The 18,777-nt window shown below is 42.7% G+C and overlaps 1 protein-coding gene across 5 annotated transcripts in view; it reads left to right on the top strand.

Moving 5' to 3' along the window:
- The window catches only part of CRBN (cereblon), a 68,739-nt gene that overhangs the window by 2,679 nt on the left and 47,283 nt on the right, over nucleotides 1–18,777 (top strand). For 3 of the 5 annotated variants that reach the window (XM_053296518.1, XM_053296517.1, XM_053296514.1), the window contains exons 2-4: nucleotides 10,562–10,677; nucleotides 15,808–16,010; nucleotides 16,654–16,803. In XM_053296518.1, the coding sequence (XP_053152493.1) occupies nucleotides 10,562–10,677; nucleotides 15,808–16,010; nucleotides 16,654–16,803 (469 nt within the window). The remainder of the gene's footprint in view (nucleotides 1–10,561; nucleotides 10,678–15,807; nucleotides 16,011–16,653; nucleotides 16,804–18,777) is intronic. The other 2 variants (XM_053296515.1, XM_053296519.1) reach the window with 2 other exon arrangements.

Here is an 18,777-nt window from a genome sequence, read left to right as displayed (position 1 = left end):
ACTGGATGATTAGAGGGCATAGTAGGATAAGAATTAATAACCTATTATATTAATAGTCTATACAAGCATTCTATTTCCCGCAGTGACCAGCCAGCTACTTCTGCCCCACAAGCAGGGCATGAAGACAGTAGACCTCCTCCTTATCCTACTGTTTGTCCCCAACAAGTGGTGTTCAGACGTACACTGCTTCTGAACTTGGAGCTTATCCTTGTCTACCATAAACCATTTTATGGTAGTTTGTCTAGTCCCCTAAACCAGTAGTCATCACCATGTCTTTTGTCAGCAATTTTCATACAATAATTATGTGTTACATAAGGAAGTCCTTTTTTGTCTCTCCCAGTTGTACTGCCAATTCAGTTTCATTGGGTGACCTTCATATAATAAGTAATGAAAAGTGTCCGTCTCTTTACTTTCTCCACACAATTGTCTTTTTCTTTCTCCTTTTTTCTAAACTAAAAGCGCAAAATGCTTTAGCATTCAGTTACAGGAAAGGTGCTTCAATCTGTTGTTCATGTCGGTTGCCCTTTTCTGACACCTTTTCCTGCTCTACAATATTATTTTTGAACCAGAACTGTATTTACAGTCTTCCCATATGTGACCATGCCATACAAGCCTTATTATAGTGGCTGTTTTATACTGTACTTTCCCCCAGATCATCCCCTCTTTAACCATCACTACCACACACTGAACCATTTTCATTGAGCTATTGGCCATGCCCCAAGACCTTGTTTGATTAGTCACAAGTTCGAACCTCATCAGTATGGTTGGAAAGTTTTGCTTTGGTATGTATCACTTCGTAGTTTTAAACTTATTTACCATTGCTGCCCTTCCACCCAGTTTGGAGAGAGCTTTTTGGGCTTCTTTGCAGCCCACTTGAGTTTTCCTTAACAATTCAGTCCCTTTCACAGGCTTGGCTACCTGACTATTTCAGATTTATAAGTTAAGTAGTACTAGTCCCAATACAGCTTATTCCTTCCTTCCATTGCAAGAGCAACCTGTTTACTACTGCTTCCTTACCCATTTACTTGGGGAAAGGGACAGACTGTTATTAGGAAATGCAGGAATAGGACAATAGGGACTTTAGAGCAGCAGTCTGTGGGTGCTGTTGGGAGCCTGAGTGCTAAGGTGAGCAGGGAACTGTGTTAGGGTGTGGTTTTAGAAGATGAAGCAGTGAGAAGAACGGGCCTACGGCATTGGGAGGCCGTTAATAAATATAGGCACAAGTATGGTATGGTCCTTCTGACTATACCTCAAAATGTATCTACCATTTTGGGAAACCAATGCCTTATTACACATTAGCAGTAAAGTGTGTTTTCATTTTGTTTCTGGACAGTTGCAGTTTCCTCCTCCTAAGCCGACTATAAACATGTAAAACATTTTCTGCTAGTGAAAAATGAAATGTCAACATGTTAAGGCAGTTCAGTAAAAATATAGATCGTGATCAAAGCAAAATTAAGCTAGTAGATTTCAGCTTAGAAATCTAACTATTCCCAGCTGAAACAAAGTAATGCCATATTACATATTGTATCCACTCAGCAATAGTAGTACATATTATTCTGTTGAGTGGCCTCATTTCCTGAAAAGCTTTCATTCAGAGTATACTTGAGGCAAAGAAACGTATAAAGTGAACAGTTAGGCAAATCTGATAGTTGCAAGCAAACCTTGTGGACTGGGAATGCTTGGTCCTGTGTTTTGAAGTACTGAAGATAAAGGCTGACAGCAAGTGAGAGAGGATGAAGAGAGGAAACAGCAGAGTGTGTTAATTCTTTAGTCATGAGCAATAGGCTGGTCTGCATGGATGCAGTGGGAGAGTGATCCCTAAAGAATGAAACTGAAATAAAGTTGTGACTGTCCATTGTTTATCCACTGCTTTCCTGCAGTATGCTAGCTGCTAGTTCAGTAGGACCTTGGTATTAGTTTGGTGTTTCAGGAGCAAAGTGCAGTTTGAATACTGCCGGTTATTTTTAAGGAGAACATGAATTCAAATTGTAAAACCTATAGGATATAGGTGGGGGTAATAGGAACGTAACTTTCTCTGCAGTGTGGAGCTTGACTTTTATTCTGTGAACTGTGTGTGTATTTAATCATAAATTAAATACATAATTATACATAAATTAAATACATAATAATACATAAATTTATAGTCTTCTCTTTGATTAACAGCATTCAGCTAGGATCCAGATATTAATGGTATGGAATACTGTTTGCAGCTTTAAAAATCAATGTTGTCTCTCTCCCCACCACCACCACCTATACATATATACATTAAGCTGCAGGCACCAGTGCTGTGTTCTGTTGTGTTCTCCCTTCTGATAGTGGAATATGATTTGAGTGGTGAAGCAGGTTAATCCTATATTGAGTGGGCATGTAGGGGACTCAGCCTTTAGACAAACAGTTAAACTAGAGCCCTCTCTCCCTCTCTCTCAACGCTTCCCCCACATAAGCAATAAAAAAGAAAGTGGTAGCCGTTTTGTTGATGCTACGTACCTTAGGTGCTACACAACCCATTTATGAGTTACAATCCCCGTCTTGAAGGCCAGTTGACAAGATAATCTTCTGACCCTTCCTCCAGCATGCGATTCTGTCTTGTGTTTAGAGATTTACATTGAAATCCTGGGTTTGTCAGAGCCTTCATAATTGCCCTTGATTATATCCAAGTTTTTTACTGGGGTCCAACAAGGAATAATAACTTCTCATGTTTAAAGAGGGCCTTTTCTCCTGTAGATCTTCAACTTTGCCAGCTGGCCAATTAACTTCTATACCAAGAGTCCTGAAAAGATGGTTATAAATGTAATGCATTATTTCGATGTTTGCCTTAATTTGAAATATTTCAAATATGTATGCAGTCTGCAGTCTTCTCATCTGAATACATATTGTGTCTTTATCCAGCTATGTATATCTTTCAAAAGAATAAGAAGACTGTAGTGCTGTTATTTGGGGGTGTTTACCCCCCCCCCCATTGTTCCACTGCAGTAAAATGAGTCATCGTTCGTCATAGGCTTTTCGGCTTGCTCAGCCAACATGCAGCACAGTTAGGTTTTTGCTTTCTCTTCTAATAAACATAAGAGAGAGTGAGAAAACTAAACAAAGGTACCATAAGAGTGAAACATGGCCTACGGTAGTAATATAAGTAAATGGTAACATTTTAAATGCTATAGATCAAGTATGGAGAAGTTGGAGAAAGCTTATCTGCAGAATATAGATCACATTGCTTCCTCCAAATAGGCATTGTGCATGAAAATACAATAAAAGCTGACAGAGTTTGATAATATTTATGAAATAGGTGAAAGCTGATAACAGTGATGAGCCATATTGTGTTTCCTACACGAAACAGTATCTGAACTATTTGAGTGACATTTTCAGCATCCAGCAGAGGAGATATATAGGGATATAGTTGCAGTTGAGCAGTAATGTGAATTTGAATGTGTTGCTATGGGTAAACATAAATTTCACATTGTGTAGTTTTATATTGTGTTCTCTGGGATGGGAAAATTATGGCTGGGAACCCTGGAAAAGAACTTCTGACAAAGTGATGACTTAGCTGCATCCCTGTCCACTCAGGATGACAGTTGTTTAAAGTGGAGTAGTAAATGGAGCTTTACTGTGTTATGTGAGAAGTATTTTACATAGCACAGTAAAACAAGATGACAAAAAACAAGTAGCATCTAATATTTGACCAATATTCAAATGGTACTTCATAATTAACATAATATTCTAAATTAATGATTTTCAGTCCTTAACTCTTACATTACTTTCTTAATAGCCTCAGTCTCTCTGATCCTCCTTTTATCCTAAAATCTAATTCTTAAACTGAATCCAGTAGCACAAATGGTGGTGCAGTGGTAAAACTGCCGCCCTGTAACCAGAAGGTTGCAAGTTCAATCCTGACCAGGGGCTCAAGGTTGACTCAGCCTTCCATCCTTCCGAGGTCGGTAAAATGAGTACCCAGAATGTTGGGGGCAATATGCTAAATCATTGTAAACCGCTTAGAGAGCTCCGGCTATAAAGCGGTATATAAATGTAAGTGCTAGTGCTAAATGGTTGATCATTGGCATTCCAATATTGGATATATAATAACGTTTTGTGTACAAACTCAGTCTTTTGCTATCTCCCTTCTCTATACCATATGAATTTTACCATAATTGCAATGTTCCGTACCTTCAAAATCCACTTTCCATGATGGAGATGGAGATGGAGAAATACTTCATGATGTATTTCTGTCCTCAATAAAAATTCCCACCATATTTCATGAAACAGTCCTAGTGTACTACAGTGTAGGAAAGCCTACAGTAGTACTGTGGCTGCAGTGTTGTGGATTATTATTTTTGTGAAACAGTTTGCCTGCTCAGCTGCTGGCTGAACAAGTATGTTGTTTTGAAAATAATTATAGAGTAGGATTGTTTACGTATCCTACACTGAGAGCCAGCATGGTGTAGTGGTTAGAGTGCTGGACTAGGGCCAGGGAGACCGGCGTTCAAATCCCCATTCAGCCATGATACTAGCTGGGTGACTCTGGGTCAGTCACTTCTCTCTCAGCCAAACCTACTTCACAGGGTTGTTGTGAGGAGAAACTTAAGTATGTAGTACACCACTCTGGGCTCCTTGGAGGAAGAGCGGGATATAAAATGTAAACAAACAAACAATCAATACTCTATCCATGTAGGATTTAATTTGCCCTAACCTAGGGGATTAGAGTGCAGCTAACAATATGAATTGCAACTAATTATAAACCCGTTGGATAATAATGAGGTGATCCCCCTTCCATCTGAAGTATGGTGGGTGGTAGAGAGGGACAGAGCCTTCTCTGTTTTGGTGCTAAGATGTTGGTGCTCTGTCAGAGCAGAAGTGCCTGACTTCATTACCATTAGCTTTTGGCTGACAACCAAGGCTTATCTTTTTCAGCGGACATTTTCAGGCATGTCTTAGAATTGATAAAAATTGATTGTTTTTTAAACCGTATTTTCAAATTTTAAATTGGATTTTAATTTAAAAAATTATGAAGAAAGAACCTAGTTCAAAGATATCATCGTGAATGTTACTCATAACTTCTAAATATATTCTATGAATATGTTAACAGTAATATATGGGGATGAGAAATAACAGATCTGATCAGTTCTATTCTGCTGGTGGTGTACATGCAGCGCGCACACACGCACAGTCAAGCCCTTGCCCCCCCCCCACCGCACCACCAAAAGGTCCAGACATGTGGCCCATTCACATGTTACATTCAACACTCATACAGTAAGTATACAGTGTACACATGTACAGCAGTACACTTCCTGTATGTACCATACATTGGAATGGCTTGTATCTACTTTCACTTCTAAAATAAACACAGGTACAATCATTCACACAAATGTGTACAATTGCACAGACATCTGTACACTCATACAGCATAATGTCTGATTTGGCCCAGAAAAGACCAATGAATGAATAAAGGATTTGGGGCAGTAGAGTAAATCTGAGCAAGGGGGAGTCGTCTGGATATAAATGCCAGAGATAGAAGAGGGGAATAGAAAGTGAAACCAAAAGTGAACAGAACCTATTCATGTAGTCCTGAGGAAACCTTTTCCGAGTGTATCCTAGGTTGTAGAAGGGAAACACCTATCATGGCAGAAGGCCGTAAAAGAGACCCCATGAAGTTCCTGTACCTGTGGATAAGACAGGCATGCGTGCAAAATGCAAACAGTGCAACAAAGAAGTGCAAGGCCTGGTTGTGATTTAAATCATTAGAATTGAGTCCTCCTGTGAAATGATTTAAGATTTAGATCGATATGCTTTAAATCAAATCAAACCTGGCATGAACTTAGTTTTTAGCTTAAAATGCTGAAAATATTTATAAATATTTAAAACCTCAAACACTTGGAGACCTAGATATCCGAAGGACCACCTGCTCATGTATGTACCTGCTCAGTTCCTAGGATCATCATCAGCGGCTCATCTCTGGATGAAGATAAGATGGGTGGGTATCTGAGGCAGTAGCATGTCCATTATAGCATCTTGCTTATGGAACTGCCTCCCAATCAGCTGGAAAGATTATTCTTTCCAGGTACAGTATTGTGCTTTTCCTTCCCCCCCCCCCCCAAGGGCATATAATTACAATCAACTCTTGGAAAAGTTGCATGGAGAGACTAAAGAAAAATGGAGAGAAATGCTCTCTTGTAGCTTGGACCCTCAGATTGCAATCACTCTTAAAGCTGAGCATCTCACCACAGCCATCTCACTCGCCTCATTTAGCACAATAAGATTTTTCCTGTTTAATTGGGTCATCTGCACAGCAAACTTTGTGCATGCACACACTCTCTCCTCTGAAAAAATGATGTGATACCAGGGTTAGATGCGACTTGCAAGGAAGAGACCTTCAAGTTAAAGCACTGATGCGTACAATTGTGTAACTTTGTAGGAAGACTCCATTGGGAAGTATTCATATGTATAAAATGCAAATAAAACAACTTTGTAAATACAGTCTAAGCAAAATCATTTGACAGACAGTCAAGGAAGACTACTGCTTCTCTTTGCCTTCATGGTTGGATCAAAATAGGAATAAAAATAGTATGAAAATGTTACTGTAATGTTTTTAATGCTGTTTTCTTAAGGAAATGCAGTGTGGCTCATTGTTATCAGCATTTCAACTTTATGCACTTACATTGCATAATTTAATATGGCCAAATAGCCAGCAAATATTCTAGAATTGTTCAGCAGCAATATGTATTGATTTTTTCCCCATTTGTAGAAGAACCTGAAAAATGCACTGTTGGTATTGAAACTTAGAATTCAAAAGGGCTGAAAGATGCTGAATTTGGGTTCTTCCAGCTCTTTGTTTCCAATACATTTGCATGTTTTGCCACCTTGAGATGAATTGAGAGATCCCAGATACTTGTAGGTAGCCCTGTACACCAATTTCTCCATGTCTTTTTCTCTGAAATAAATTTTTAAAAAATCAGTCTATGCAAAACAAAAAATGACCACGTGAGGATAAACATAACTATGTGCACTGGTCTAGACTCCTCATAGTAGGATATAAATATACATATAAATATAATCTTCCACTTTGAAGAAATCCCAGAATCAATATCATCTCAGTTCTGATGCTTTATATGAACTACCACCTGCTAGGCAGTCCTATAGCTTTATTTTATTTATCATATTTTTATACACCTGATATATACATCTCTAGGCAGTGTACAAAATTTAAGATATTAAAAAAATCACAGATTGAAATACATGAAGCAGAATAAAAACAATAGTATAAAACAAATTAAAATCCTTAAAATTAATTCTGTTTGAAAGCTTGCACGAACAGGGGAGTCTTGAGGGTCTTCCTGAAAACAAACAGAAAAGGAGATGCTCTTATTTCAGCAGGGAGCATATTCCAAAGCCCTGGGGCAGCCACAGAGAAAGTTTGGTCCAGACGAGCTGGTGGCAGCTGTAACTTGACGTCTCCAGAAGATCGTAACAGGCAGCAGGGTTCATGACAAAAGGAGGTGGTTTCTTAAATAGCCTGGACCCAAGCCATTAAGGGCTTTATAGGTGATAAGCTGCACTTTGTATTTCACCCAGAAGCATATAGGCAGCCAGTGCAATTCTTTCAAAACTAGCATTATATGGTCTCTTCATGTTGTCCCACTGGCTGCTGCAATCTGTATTGATTGTAGTTTCCAGACAAAGTGCAAAGGCTGATCAAGGCAGTCTCAACCCCATAGCCCACATGGAAGCCCATTTGAAATGGGTCTAGATAATCTGTATCCTCCAAAACTGCCTGGAGCTGAGAGACCACTACCCGCTCAATCACTTTGCCCAACCGTGGAAGGTTAGAAACAGGTTTGTAATTAGCTAACTCCAACGGATCCAGTGAAGCCTTCTTCAAAATAATTCCTTCAAATAATTAGTCTAATAATTGCCTCCTTAAGACAAGGAGGCATCCCGCCTTCCCTCAGAGAAGCACTTATAATATTTACCAGACCCTATATGATTATATGATTATCAGATGAGATAAGCCAAGTTGGGCAAGGGTCAAGAGAACAGGTTGTAGAGTGCACAGTCCGAAGCACTGTGTCCACTTCCTCAGGAGTCACAAACTGAAAATGATCCAGTCTAATCCCATAAGAGGAGTTGCTGGACACCTTCACAGTAGACTCTCCAATAAGTGTGGAATCCAGCTTGGCTCGAATGTGAGAGACTTTATCCACAAAAATGTCTTTTAAAATGTCACAGCGAGGGACCAATGGTTCCAAGTTTAATTTCATGGAGGAGGGGGTACATACTAGCTTCCTCACAACCCTAGACAACTCAGCTGGATTTGAATTTGCAGAAGCAATGCAGGCAGAAAAGAACTGCTTCTTTGCCGCCTACACTGCCAGAACATAGATCTTCAAATGTGCTCTATGTTGTGCCCGATCAGACTCGCATCGAATGTTTCTCCACTTGCGCTCTAGTAATCTACCTCGCCATTTCAGTTCCCGTAGTTCATCCGAATACCATGGGGCTGTCTTTAAAGCACGTTGTAGGGGACACTTAGGAGCGATTGTGTCTACTGCACTAGAGAGTTCATTATTCCATGTTTGCACCAGAGCATCAACAGAATCACTAGCAGAGCCAACCCTAAACCCTGCCAAGGCTTCTTGGAATCCTATTGGATCCAATAACCTCCTTGGGCGGACCAGTCTAATAGGTCCTTCACTCCTGCAAAGGTGGGTCAAGGCTGTAGCTTCTACTTTAACCAGATGGTGATCCTTCCATGACAATGGGGAGATGACAGGTCTCCCACGGAGCACCACCCTGATCAGAACAAAAGACCAAATCAAGCATGTGACCAGCATCATGTGTCTGTCCAGAAACCAATTGGGATAGGCCCACAGTCGTCATGGCCATTATGAACTCTTGAGCCGCTCCCGATAATCTGGTCCCAAAATGAACATTGAAGTTCCCTGCCAATAACAATCTGGGCCACCCCATTGCCCACTCAGCAGTCAGGTCTGTCAGCTCAATTAGGGACTCCACTGGGCAGCAGGGTGATCAGTACATCAGCAGAAGTCCCAGTTTATCTCTCGTCCCTAAACTTAGGTACACACATTCACTATAGGCCAAATCCTTGACAGGGATCCTGGTAAGGGAGATGGTATTCTTATAGACCACAGTCGCCACCCCCTCCCCCTCTCCTCTACCTGATCCACCATGGACTAACCCTCTGGGAGAATCTGGGACCAAACCAGACCACTGGTCTCTCCTGACCATGTCTCTGTGATACATACCAAGTCAGCTCCTTCATCCATGATCAAGTCATGCATTACCTCAAATATATTTTGAACTGACCTGACATTACAGAGTATTAAAGTGAGGTTCTGTGGGTGGTTGGCATTGTTCTCCAAGGTCAAAGAGGTGGTAGGCCTACTGGAAGGGACAATAGCAATTAAATTTCTGAATTCCCTTCCCCTGTAACAACCCGCTGGCCTACCAACACCATACCTTTGTTGATTCCCCATAACCACTGGTATAGCTGCTCCAAGGTCATCTCCCACCTCCCCATCTCTGTTCAGCCCTAGACACATCAAGCCTAACTAAGAACTAAACAATGTAGTGAGCAGGAGTCTGCCTTCCAACGGTCCAAGATAATAAGTTGACCCCAGCCCTCAGTCCCATCCCCGAAGGCCGTCCCACTTTGGTGACCGGCTTCAGCAACCACCTGTAGGCAGCCTGCATCAGCGGCTTGCCTCTGTCCTTGTTTAAGCCAGAAGCCCCCAGACCCCACCTCCCACGTGGGCTTCTGGAGCCTGGCTGCTGGAACACACACAGAGAGAGAGAGAGAGAGCTGTAGCTCATCAGGGCAATCAGACAGTGGCTGAAGCCAGTGCAGGATCAGTAGTTGATGGTACTCTGCAACTCAAGGCCAGAGGGAGGGAGGACCAGCTCTGTAGACTTCCCAGCTCAAACAAGGGAAACTTCTGCTGGTTTACAAAACAACAACATCCCAGACCCCCCAGCCTCCCAACATGTCCTCTTCTGTTCAGGTAGGTTAATGCTGTGTCTCAGTTTGAAACAGTAGGGATTTTAATTAGCAGATCTAGAAAAGGATGTGCAAAATGAGGGCTTACACAACCCCTTTAAAGTGGAGGAGAGCAAGTCCATACCTGACCAGATCCATACCTGATCCTCCTCGGATCGCCACCATTGTCCTAATTCCAGCCCTCCCCCCCAGCTGTCTCCATGAACCGGTAGGGTGTGCCCCTGTGCAACGCTTTAAAGGGTCTGTGTAAGCCCTCCTTTTTAAACGTTTCCACAACTTTAAACGTTTCTTCAAGACTTCCACCTGAGCTGTAGAGTTGTTGCCAGCTAGTGTAGACAGGACTGTGCTATATAGACTATTGGTGCAAATCAGTGTAAGGCAATTGCTTATGTTCCCTCAGAATTAAAACAGCTCCTTCATGCATAGAGCTTTGAATCATAACCTGTCATTGTGCATGTGGCAAAACTGGAGTCATTATTCCTTATACTGATCAGACTATTTTGAGTTGCTTTATACTTGTGTGTTTTTTAAAACCATGTTCCGGTTTGGGTTTGTTAGCACAGAGTGATGAAGAAGATGATTATGTTGAAATGGAAGCTGAAGATCAAGACAGTCAGGAGACTGAAAAGCCAAACATAATTAATTTTGATACTAGTCTGCCAACATCACACATGGTATGTGTACCACAAAATTATTCTTTCCTCAACATCTTCATTGTCTTGTGTGATATTTGTTCTGTGGTGTTTTAATTTTAATTTAATTTAATTTAATTTAATGGACCTGGGGCTGAAATAAAATCTCTGTATTTGGAGCCAGTTCACCCAGTCTCATCATACCAATGGGTTTTGATACCCTGTTTTTCATAGTTAAAGCAGCCTATGTTTGGAGTCTCCATGGGTAGCAATGTTACTTATCTATCTATCTTCTATATATTTAATTCTGTAAGGCATACCCTTGGCTAATCCATGCGTGGCAGCTCTTATGAGAGTTCAGAGAGCTGCTGGATAACCACAGGTGGGAAGGGAGAAAGAGGAAGTGCCAACCTGCTGGCCAGCGGGCAATCAAAAAAAGTGGCAGGGAGGAAACGCGTCGGAAGCCCAGTGGGCAGACAGAGAAGGAAAGCGCTGGCTAGGCCAGTGAAGAAAACTGCCGCTGGCAGGTGGAGAGGGAAAGGAAAGCACCGACCAGGCCGGCCACGAGGAAAACCGCCAGTGGCGGAGCGGAGGGAAAGGAAAGCGCTGTTCAGGCTGGCGAAGAATGGACTGGGCCTGAAGATAGATAGATAGATAGATAGATAGATATAGATATAGATATAGATATAGATATAGATATAGATATATATATATATATATATATATATATATATATATATATATAATCTATCTATCTTACGGCCAACCCAAAAGAGAACTACGTTCAGATGCATTTTGATGCCTGGAACCATTGCCTGGGGAGGGAGCGGCAGCGAGGGAGGAAGACAGAAATCAATGGTGGGGTAGAGGATGGAGGAAGAAAGGAGGAAAGGCAGATTGGAAAAGAGAAACTGGACAGAGAGGGCGGCGAAATGATGTAGAGGGAGGGGGTAGTTTGTTTGGGAGGTTGAGGCTTGCGGGAGCCAGCAAGAGAGACTGTTGCTGGGCCGAGGAGAGAGCGAAAGCAGCTGCGGGAGAACTCAGGGCGGGTGGTTAGGAGGCGGCGGCAGAGGCGCCAGCAGTGGCAAGGATGGAAGGAGGAAGAAAGGAGGAAAGGCAGTGGGGGGAAAGGAGGAAGAAAGGAGGAAAGGCAGTGGGGGGGAAGGAGGAGGAAAGGCAGAGTTGGGCAAGTGGTGGGGGGAGAGAGAGCGAGTGAGAGAGTGGTGGGGGGAGAGAACAATCGAGAGTGGTGGGGAGAACAAGCGAGAGTGGTGGGGGGAGAGTGAGCGAGAGAGTAGGGATGTGCAAACCGGTTCGAATTTGAACCAGGGTGGTTCGATGGCTCAAACCGAACCAGCCATCAGGTTCAAGTCGCAAGTTCAAATTGGAACCAAACTGGGGGTGGTTTGGTTCGAACTGGTTCGAACCTCCAAAAGTGGGTGGGATGGTAGCTAGCACACATGGATACCTACCACCCAAACCCCAAAGCAATCGGACATTCGTACAATTTTTTATGAATTTTTGAAATTTTTATTTTTTTCTTATAGGATATAATGGGACTCGAACCAGCCCATTATTCCCTATTGTGGAGTGCCCATGGGTGCCAACAACCACCCAAACTCCGAAGCAATTGGACACCCCTGTGATTTTTTATGAATATTTTAAATATTTTTAATTATTTTTCTCATAGGGTATAATGAGACTTGAACCAGCCCATATCCCCTATTGTGGACCACCTAGAAGCACAAAAGTGGGGTGGGTGGTAGACACCCAGGAGTTCCTACCACTCACAAAACCCCAAGGCAATCGGACACTCTTCTGATTATTGGTGAATTTCAAAAGTATTTTTGAATTTCTCATAGGGAATAATGAGGATTGCAGCAAATGTATAGCTTCACATGGGGGGAAAGGAGTATCCTAGAGTGGAGTGTGGTGGGTGGTAGTGCCCAAGGGGGCCAAGGAAGCTATCAGAATTATATGAAAGGAATTGGGCGAAGGGCTGATTTTTAAGTGATTTTTGAAGTTTATGTGTCTTTAAGGTTAGCAATGAGAGTGGATTCATGGTTTGTCATTGAAAACCTTATATGCTACCAAAGAATCTACACTCAGAACACTTCAGAAACAACAAAACCCAGTACCCCATGGGTTAGCAACCCATGGGGGGTTACAACACTCTGTGCATTACACCACCACTCACTCTGGGCCACCCCAGCACCCCACAAGTAGCTTTAAGGTTTTTCTCCATAGGGAAGAATGGAGGTTTCAACAGCCCCATAATTGCACTTGGGGGGTGCTGGGGTGGCCCAGAGCAAGGGTGCCAACCAACCCCATGGGTTGCTAACCCATGGAGTACTGGGTTTTGTTGTTTCTGAAGTGTTCTGAGAGTAGATTCTTTGGTAGCATATAAGGTTTTCAATGACAAACCATGAATCCACTCTCATTTCCAATTCCTTTCAAATAATTCTGATAGCTTCCTTGCCCGCTTTGGGAACTACCACCCACCACACTCCACTCTAGGATACTCCTTTCCCCCCATGTGAAGCTATACATTTGCTGCAATCCTCATTATTCCCTATGAGAAATTCAAAAATACTTTTGAAATTCACCAATAATCAGAAGAGTGTCCGATTGCCTTGGGGTTTTGTGGGTGGTAGGCACCCCTGGCTGCCTACCACCCACCCCACTTTTGTGCCCCTAGGTGCTCCACAATAGGGGATATGGGCTGGTTTGGGTACCATTATACCCTATGAGAAAAATAATTAAAAATATTTAAAATATTCATAAAAAATCCAAATGCTTTGGGGTTTGGGTGGTTGTTGGCACCCATGGGCACTCCACAATAGGGAATAATGGGCTGGTTCGAGTTCCATTATACCCTATGAGAAAAAAATAAAAATAAATTTCAAAAATTCATAAAAAATCATATGAGTGTCCAATTGCTTTGGGGTTTGGGCGGCAGGTACCCATGGGTGCCAGCTACCACCCCACCAACCTTTGGAGGTTCAAACCAGTTCGAAATGGTTCGAATTCGAACTGAACCAGAGGGGAGTCGAGCAAAAACCAAACCACCCCCTCCTGGTTCGAACCCGGTTCAAATTTGAACCGAACCGGCAAACCGGTTTTGTGCATGTTCCTAAGAGTGAGCGAGAGTGGTGAGGAGGAGAGAACAAGCATGAGAGTGGTGGGGGGAGAGCTAGTGAGAGAGTAGTGTGGGGAGCAAGCGAGCGAGATAGTGGTGGGGGGAGAGGGGGGATGCCATAGGTTCAGTGCACTACCGCACAGATGCTCTGTGCAGGGTCAGGAAAACCCTCAAAAGTAAGTAAACTACGGCACAGAATCTCTGTGCAGGTTCAGCTGCAGGTTCAAGCAGGAACATTGTCTGGGGCAGGAGGGTAACGGGCAGTGAGGTGCCCATTGGAGGCCAGGTTGGAAGGGGAACGGGCGGCGAGACAAAAAAAGCGAGGGCAGTGAGACAAAAAGGGGCGTAGAGGAGGCAATGGGTGGCTGAGCCGCGCCGCACCACCGAGAGGATCCCAGCTGGGCAGGCGGGGGTGGGCTCCCGAAAATGGCCAGAGGGAGGCTGGCTGAGCAACAGCGGCTGTTGTGGCAGGCATGGGGGCTGGTAGGAGGGAGAACAGCGGAGGAGGGAATGGGGAACTGACTGGGACGGAAGGGGGGGAGCAGTGCAAATGCTGTGCACCGGGTCTGCTAGTATAATATAATTCTCTAAGGCATACCTGTGGCAACTCTCGGGAGAGTTCACGAACAGAAACACTCTGGTGAGTGGGCAGTGGAGATTGCATATGCATATAGGGAGGAGGAGCCTGTGAGAGCAGAAGCACCATGGTGATTGGGCAGTAGAGATTCCATATGCAGATAGGGAGGAGGAGCCTGTGATGGTTAAGATCAGTTGGAATGCAACTCTTACTGGGAACCCTTTCAGGAGAAGTAGGCTGCCATTTGTGTGAATTAGAAGAGGAAACAAGATGAACAAGATCTGTTAACTCGGTGGTGGGGGAGAAAGATAGAGGGGAAGAGGGAGTGGAGGGGGGAAAAGAAGGAGGGGAAGAGAGAAAGGGGAATGGGTGAGGGACAGACCCAAGCCTGTCAGCAGCCTGAGGGGAACAAGCCGCCATGGCTGTGCCTATTGTCAGTAAGGAAGGGCCCAGTCAACCACTGCTGCTTTCTAGGGCTACTGGGGCCATTGGCGGAGGCAGGCAGGTAAAGGATGGGCCCGGGCCTGTCAGCAGCCTGAGGGGAATCAGCAGCCATGGTGGTGGCAGCAAGGGAGGGCCCTGTCAACTGCTGCTGCTACTCCTGTGGGGAGGAGCAGGAGTGGGGTGAGGGTGGGGAGGTCTCTGGGGATAGGGGGCTGCAGCTTGGCCAATAGGCACCAGCAATGCTGCAGCCGCGACCAAGAGGGGTGAGGGGGATGGAAGCAATGGGATGGAGGAGCAGGAGGAGCAGGTGAGTGTGAAGAGATTTCTGAGGTGAGGGAGGCTGTTGCATGGTGTGAGGGAAGCAATCAAGTACTAGCACACAGATGCTCTGCGTGGGTTAAGTTAGTTTTAAATGAATTTCCTTATACAAATAGGTGAGAAATGCAGTCCTTACCTTCTTGGATTTTTTTGGTGCTCCTCCCCATCCAGATCTTGTTTTAACTGTTTATGCCCATATGAGGAACCCCCTTGTTCTCTTTATGTACCCAGTTTTGCACTCACCCTATCTTCCCATCCATCAAGCCACAGCTGTGTAGGAGGCCTGGTAGACCCTGCTCTCTTTTAAAAGACTAAATCACGCAGAAGCCAACTAACTCTTTCTAGACTGGAGAACTAGAAATCTATATGGTTATAATTCAGGCTATTGGGTTGTATCCAAACATATTCCACACCGAACTGCTGTTTTACATCTTGTGCTAGAGTAAGAAATGAAAATAAATCTAAAGATGAGGATCTGCTTGTGAAAGTTCTTACAGAAGCAGGAGAACTGCTATAGAACCTACCTATTACAAGACTGGGAATTATTCCACTTGCTCTTTCACAAGCATCTGAACAGTACTATTCATGAGAACAGCACTATTTCCATTTATTCCAATGCTTTTATCTTAATTTTTATTGTTATGAATTGCAAAATCCCAGATTTCTCCCACTGTGACTTTAACTTTTTTTAAAGTATTTAGGATCCGATATGGAAGAGTTTCATGGGAGGACAGTCCATGATGATGATAGTTGTCAAACGATTCCTGTCTTGCCTCATGTAATGGTAATGTTAATTCCTGGACAAACGCTGCCTCTGCAACTCTTTCGTCCCCAAGAGGTTAGCATGGTGCGGAACTTAATACAGAAAGACAGAACTTTTGCTGTTCTTGCATACAGGTAAAATACTGAAATGGATTTACAATCCTATAGGATTCATGCTGTATTGATAGCAGTTAGAAGGTTGTGGATAGTAGCATTTTTGTCTTGTGTTACAAGATTCGTTGATTGCAGTATGGGACTCCTTGGGGACTGCAACAAACACACACACACACACACACCAAGCTTTACATGAGCAGGCATTCCTGTATTTATTTCAGTATCAGGAAATGATTTAACATAACCAATTGGGATGCATGCATAAAAAATTACCAAACAACCCCAGTTTGTACAGAGTCCTTGCCTAAATTGAAGCAGCTAAAATCATGGACCCTTCTTTTTCCCCAGCGAAGAAGAAATAGTGGTGTGTTTCAGCATCACCTTTGAAATTGTAGGGAAAATGTTCTACACTTCAGTGCATTTTATTTAATTATTTGAACATGCTTCATATTTCCACAATGTCAGATCTAGAATGTCTATATTTCTGTAAAGATTAAACATAGAATACTGCAGCATTATTTATGCTTTCCAGATGGTATGAAAAATGGAATTTGGGGCTAGGGGAAAACTGAATTGTTGGAGAATTCTAAATCAATTTATATGGTATATGGTTCACAAGTTTTTCTTATGGGTTTTTTTTTTCTTTTCTTCCTTTTCCTTGCAGCAATATACTTGAAAGGGAAGCACACTTTGGAACAACAGCTGAAATTTATGCCTACCGAGAAGAACATGAGTTTGGAATTGAAACAGTCAAACTAAAAGCCATAGGAAGACAGAGGTTTAAGGTGCTTGAAATAAGAACCCAATCAGATGGGTAAGAAATGGAGGTGTATATGCTAAATGGAAAATTTTTAATATTACCTCATAATATCCATAAGTTCTATTTGTGCAGAAATTTCCCCCTCCAAACCAGGTGGAGAAGATCACTGTGCATGGAGTTCTAGCATTGCATGTTACTATATATATATGTGTGTCCACTTCTGAGCCTTATGAAGAGGATCTTGGGCTAAGTAATTATGTGAGCCAACCCTAAGTTTGGTGTGATAAATAAATGAAGACCTAGACCTAGTTCAAGGTTTAGGACTGGAGCTAAAAAATTAATTTGACTAAAGTCCTACTTCGAAGCTAATTTTCAAGGAAGAATTTTGTTTTCAGAACTTGCTGTTTCTGGAGCTGTCAGCTGCTTTTTAAATACTTCTGGTATTTTCTGCTTAATAAGCAGTTTGACAGCACAAGAGCCTGTGTTCCATTTTTCCTAGTTTCTTTTTCCAAATCCACAAACTGCTTTTGAACCTGTGAATCCTTTATAACAAACAAGAGGGCAGAGGCTGATAAAGCATTTTCTTAAAAGGAAGTCTGGGGGAGGAGGGAATTCCTGGGGTACAACTAGGTAATTTACTAGGTAACACAACATGCTAACCCCTGCTAACTTTGCGAAGAGGCACCTTTTAACATGGTGATTCTCTTCATTTGGCATGGGGAGAGTAACTGGCCTATCCACCCCCAGCACAGTACCTCCAGTGACTGTTGCTGGTATCTATGGTGTGTTTCTTTTTAGATTGTGAGCCCTTTGGGGACAGGGATCCATCTTATTTATTCATTATTTCTCTGTGTAAACTGCTCTGAGCCATTTTTGGAAGGGTGGTATAGAAATCAAATAAATGAAATAAAATAAAACCTGTGTCCCTTGTTCCACAGTTCAAACACAAAACAAATTTGGACATATAGTGCATTCGTAAGGAAAACAAACTAAAACTACAACACATCCCCATTGCTCCACAGTTCTCATACAGATCTTTTGGATCATAAACCATAGTGCATAATAGAGCATAGTGCATCTATGAGCATAGTACATCTGTGTGTTCTTTTTTTTTTAAGTGTTCAGATGTAACAGTTCCACTTTCACTAGGTGTGAAGTACTCTATGGCTAGATAACTCTTTCTGGTAGCTTTATTGCAATAGAGGGAAAAACATTAAAAATCACAGGATTGACCGATTTCCTTGAAATAACAAGTTGTTCTGGTAAGAACTAATCTGCCAACTTTCCTTTTCCTATCATCTTAATTGATAATTACTGTCTCCACAAGCTAGCCCACTTCAGACTAAAACATTCACACATCTGCCATCTTGAATTTGGGTGGATGACATCATTACAAACTGCCATTAAGGCATCCCTATGTGTCCCCTCAGCTGTAGCAAATTTGGTTTAAATCAGTTAGGCAGTTCACAAGTAAGCCCACTTGTGCTTCAAACATTTGTGTCTGCCATCTTCACAAATTATGCCTTTGAGGTGTCCCTTTGTGTCACTCACTGCAACTACACCAAATTTGGACCAGATCAGTTAGGTAGTCCACAAGTTAGCCCACTTGTGCTACAGATGTTCACACCACTGCTATCTTGAATTGGAGTGGGTGACATCATCACAAATTATGCCATAGAGGTGTCCCTATGTATTCTCACGGCTGTAGCAAATTTGGTTCAAATTGGTTACAGTCCACAAGTTAGTGCACTTGCACCTCAAACGTTCACGTGTCTGCCATCTTGAATTGGAGTGGATGACAACATTAAAAACTATGCCGTTGAGGCGTTCCTATGTTGTTCCTACAGCTGTGCCCAATTTGGTTCATATTAGTCTAGACATTGCAAAGTTGATGCGGGGCGGCGGGGATGACACATGGACACGCACAGAATGCTGGGTGATCTCATAAGCTTACTTTTCTTAAGGAAAGTAGGCTAAAAATGCAGAGTCCTGCCATTTTGGGCAACATGTGTGCATAATTTCAGAACT

The sequence above is a fragment of the Hemicordylus capensis genome, chromosome 2 (genome assembly GCF_027244095.1).
Source record: "Hemicordylus capensis ecotype Gifberg chromosome 2, rHemCap1.1.pri, whole genome shotgun sequence".
In the NCBI taxonomy this organism is placed as follows: Eukaryota; Metazoa; Chordata; class Lepidosauria; order Squamata; family Cordylidae; genus Hemicordylus; species Hemicordylus capensis.
Note: the sequence above shows the minus strand (reverse complement) of the source record. Positions and strands in the feature narration are given on the sequence as shown.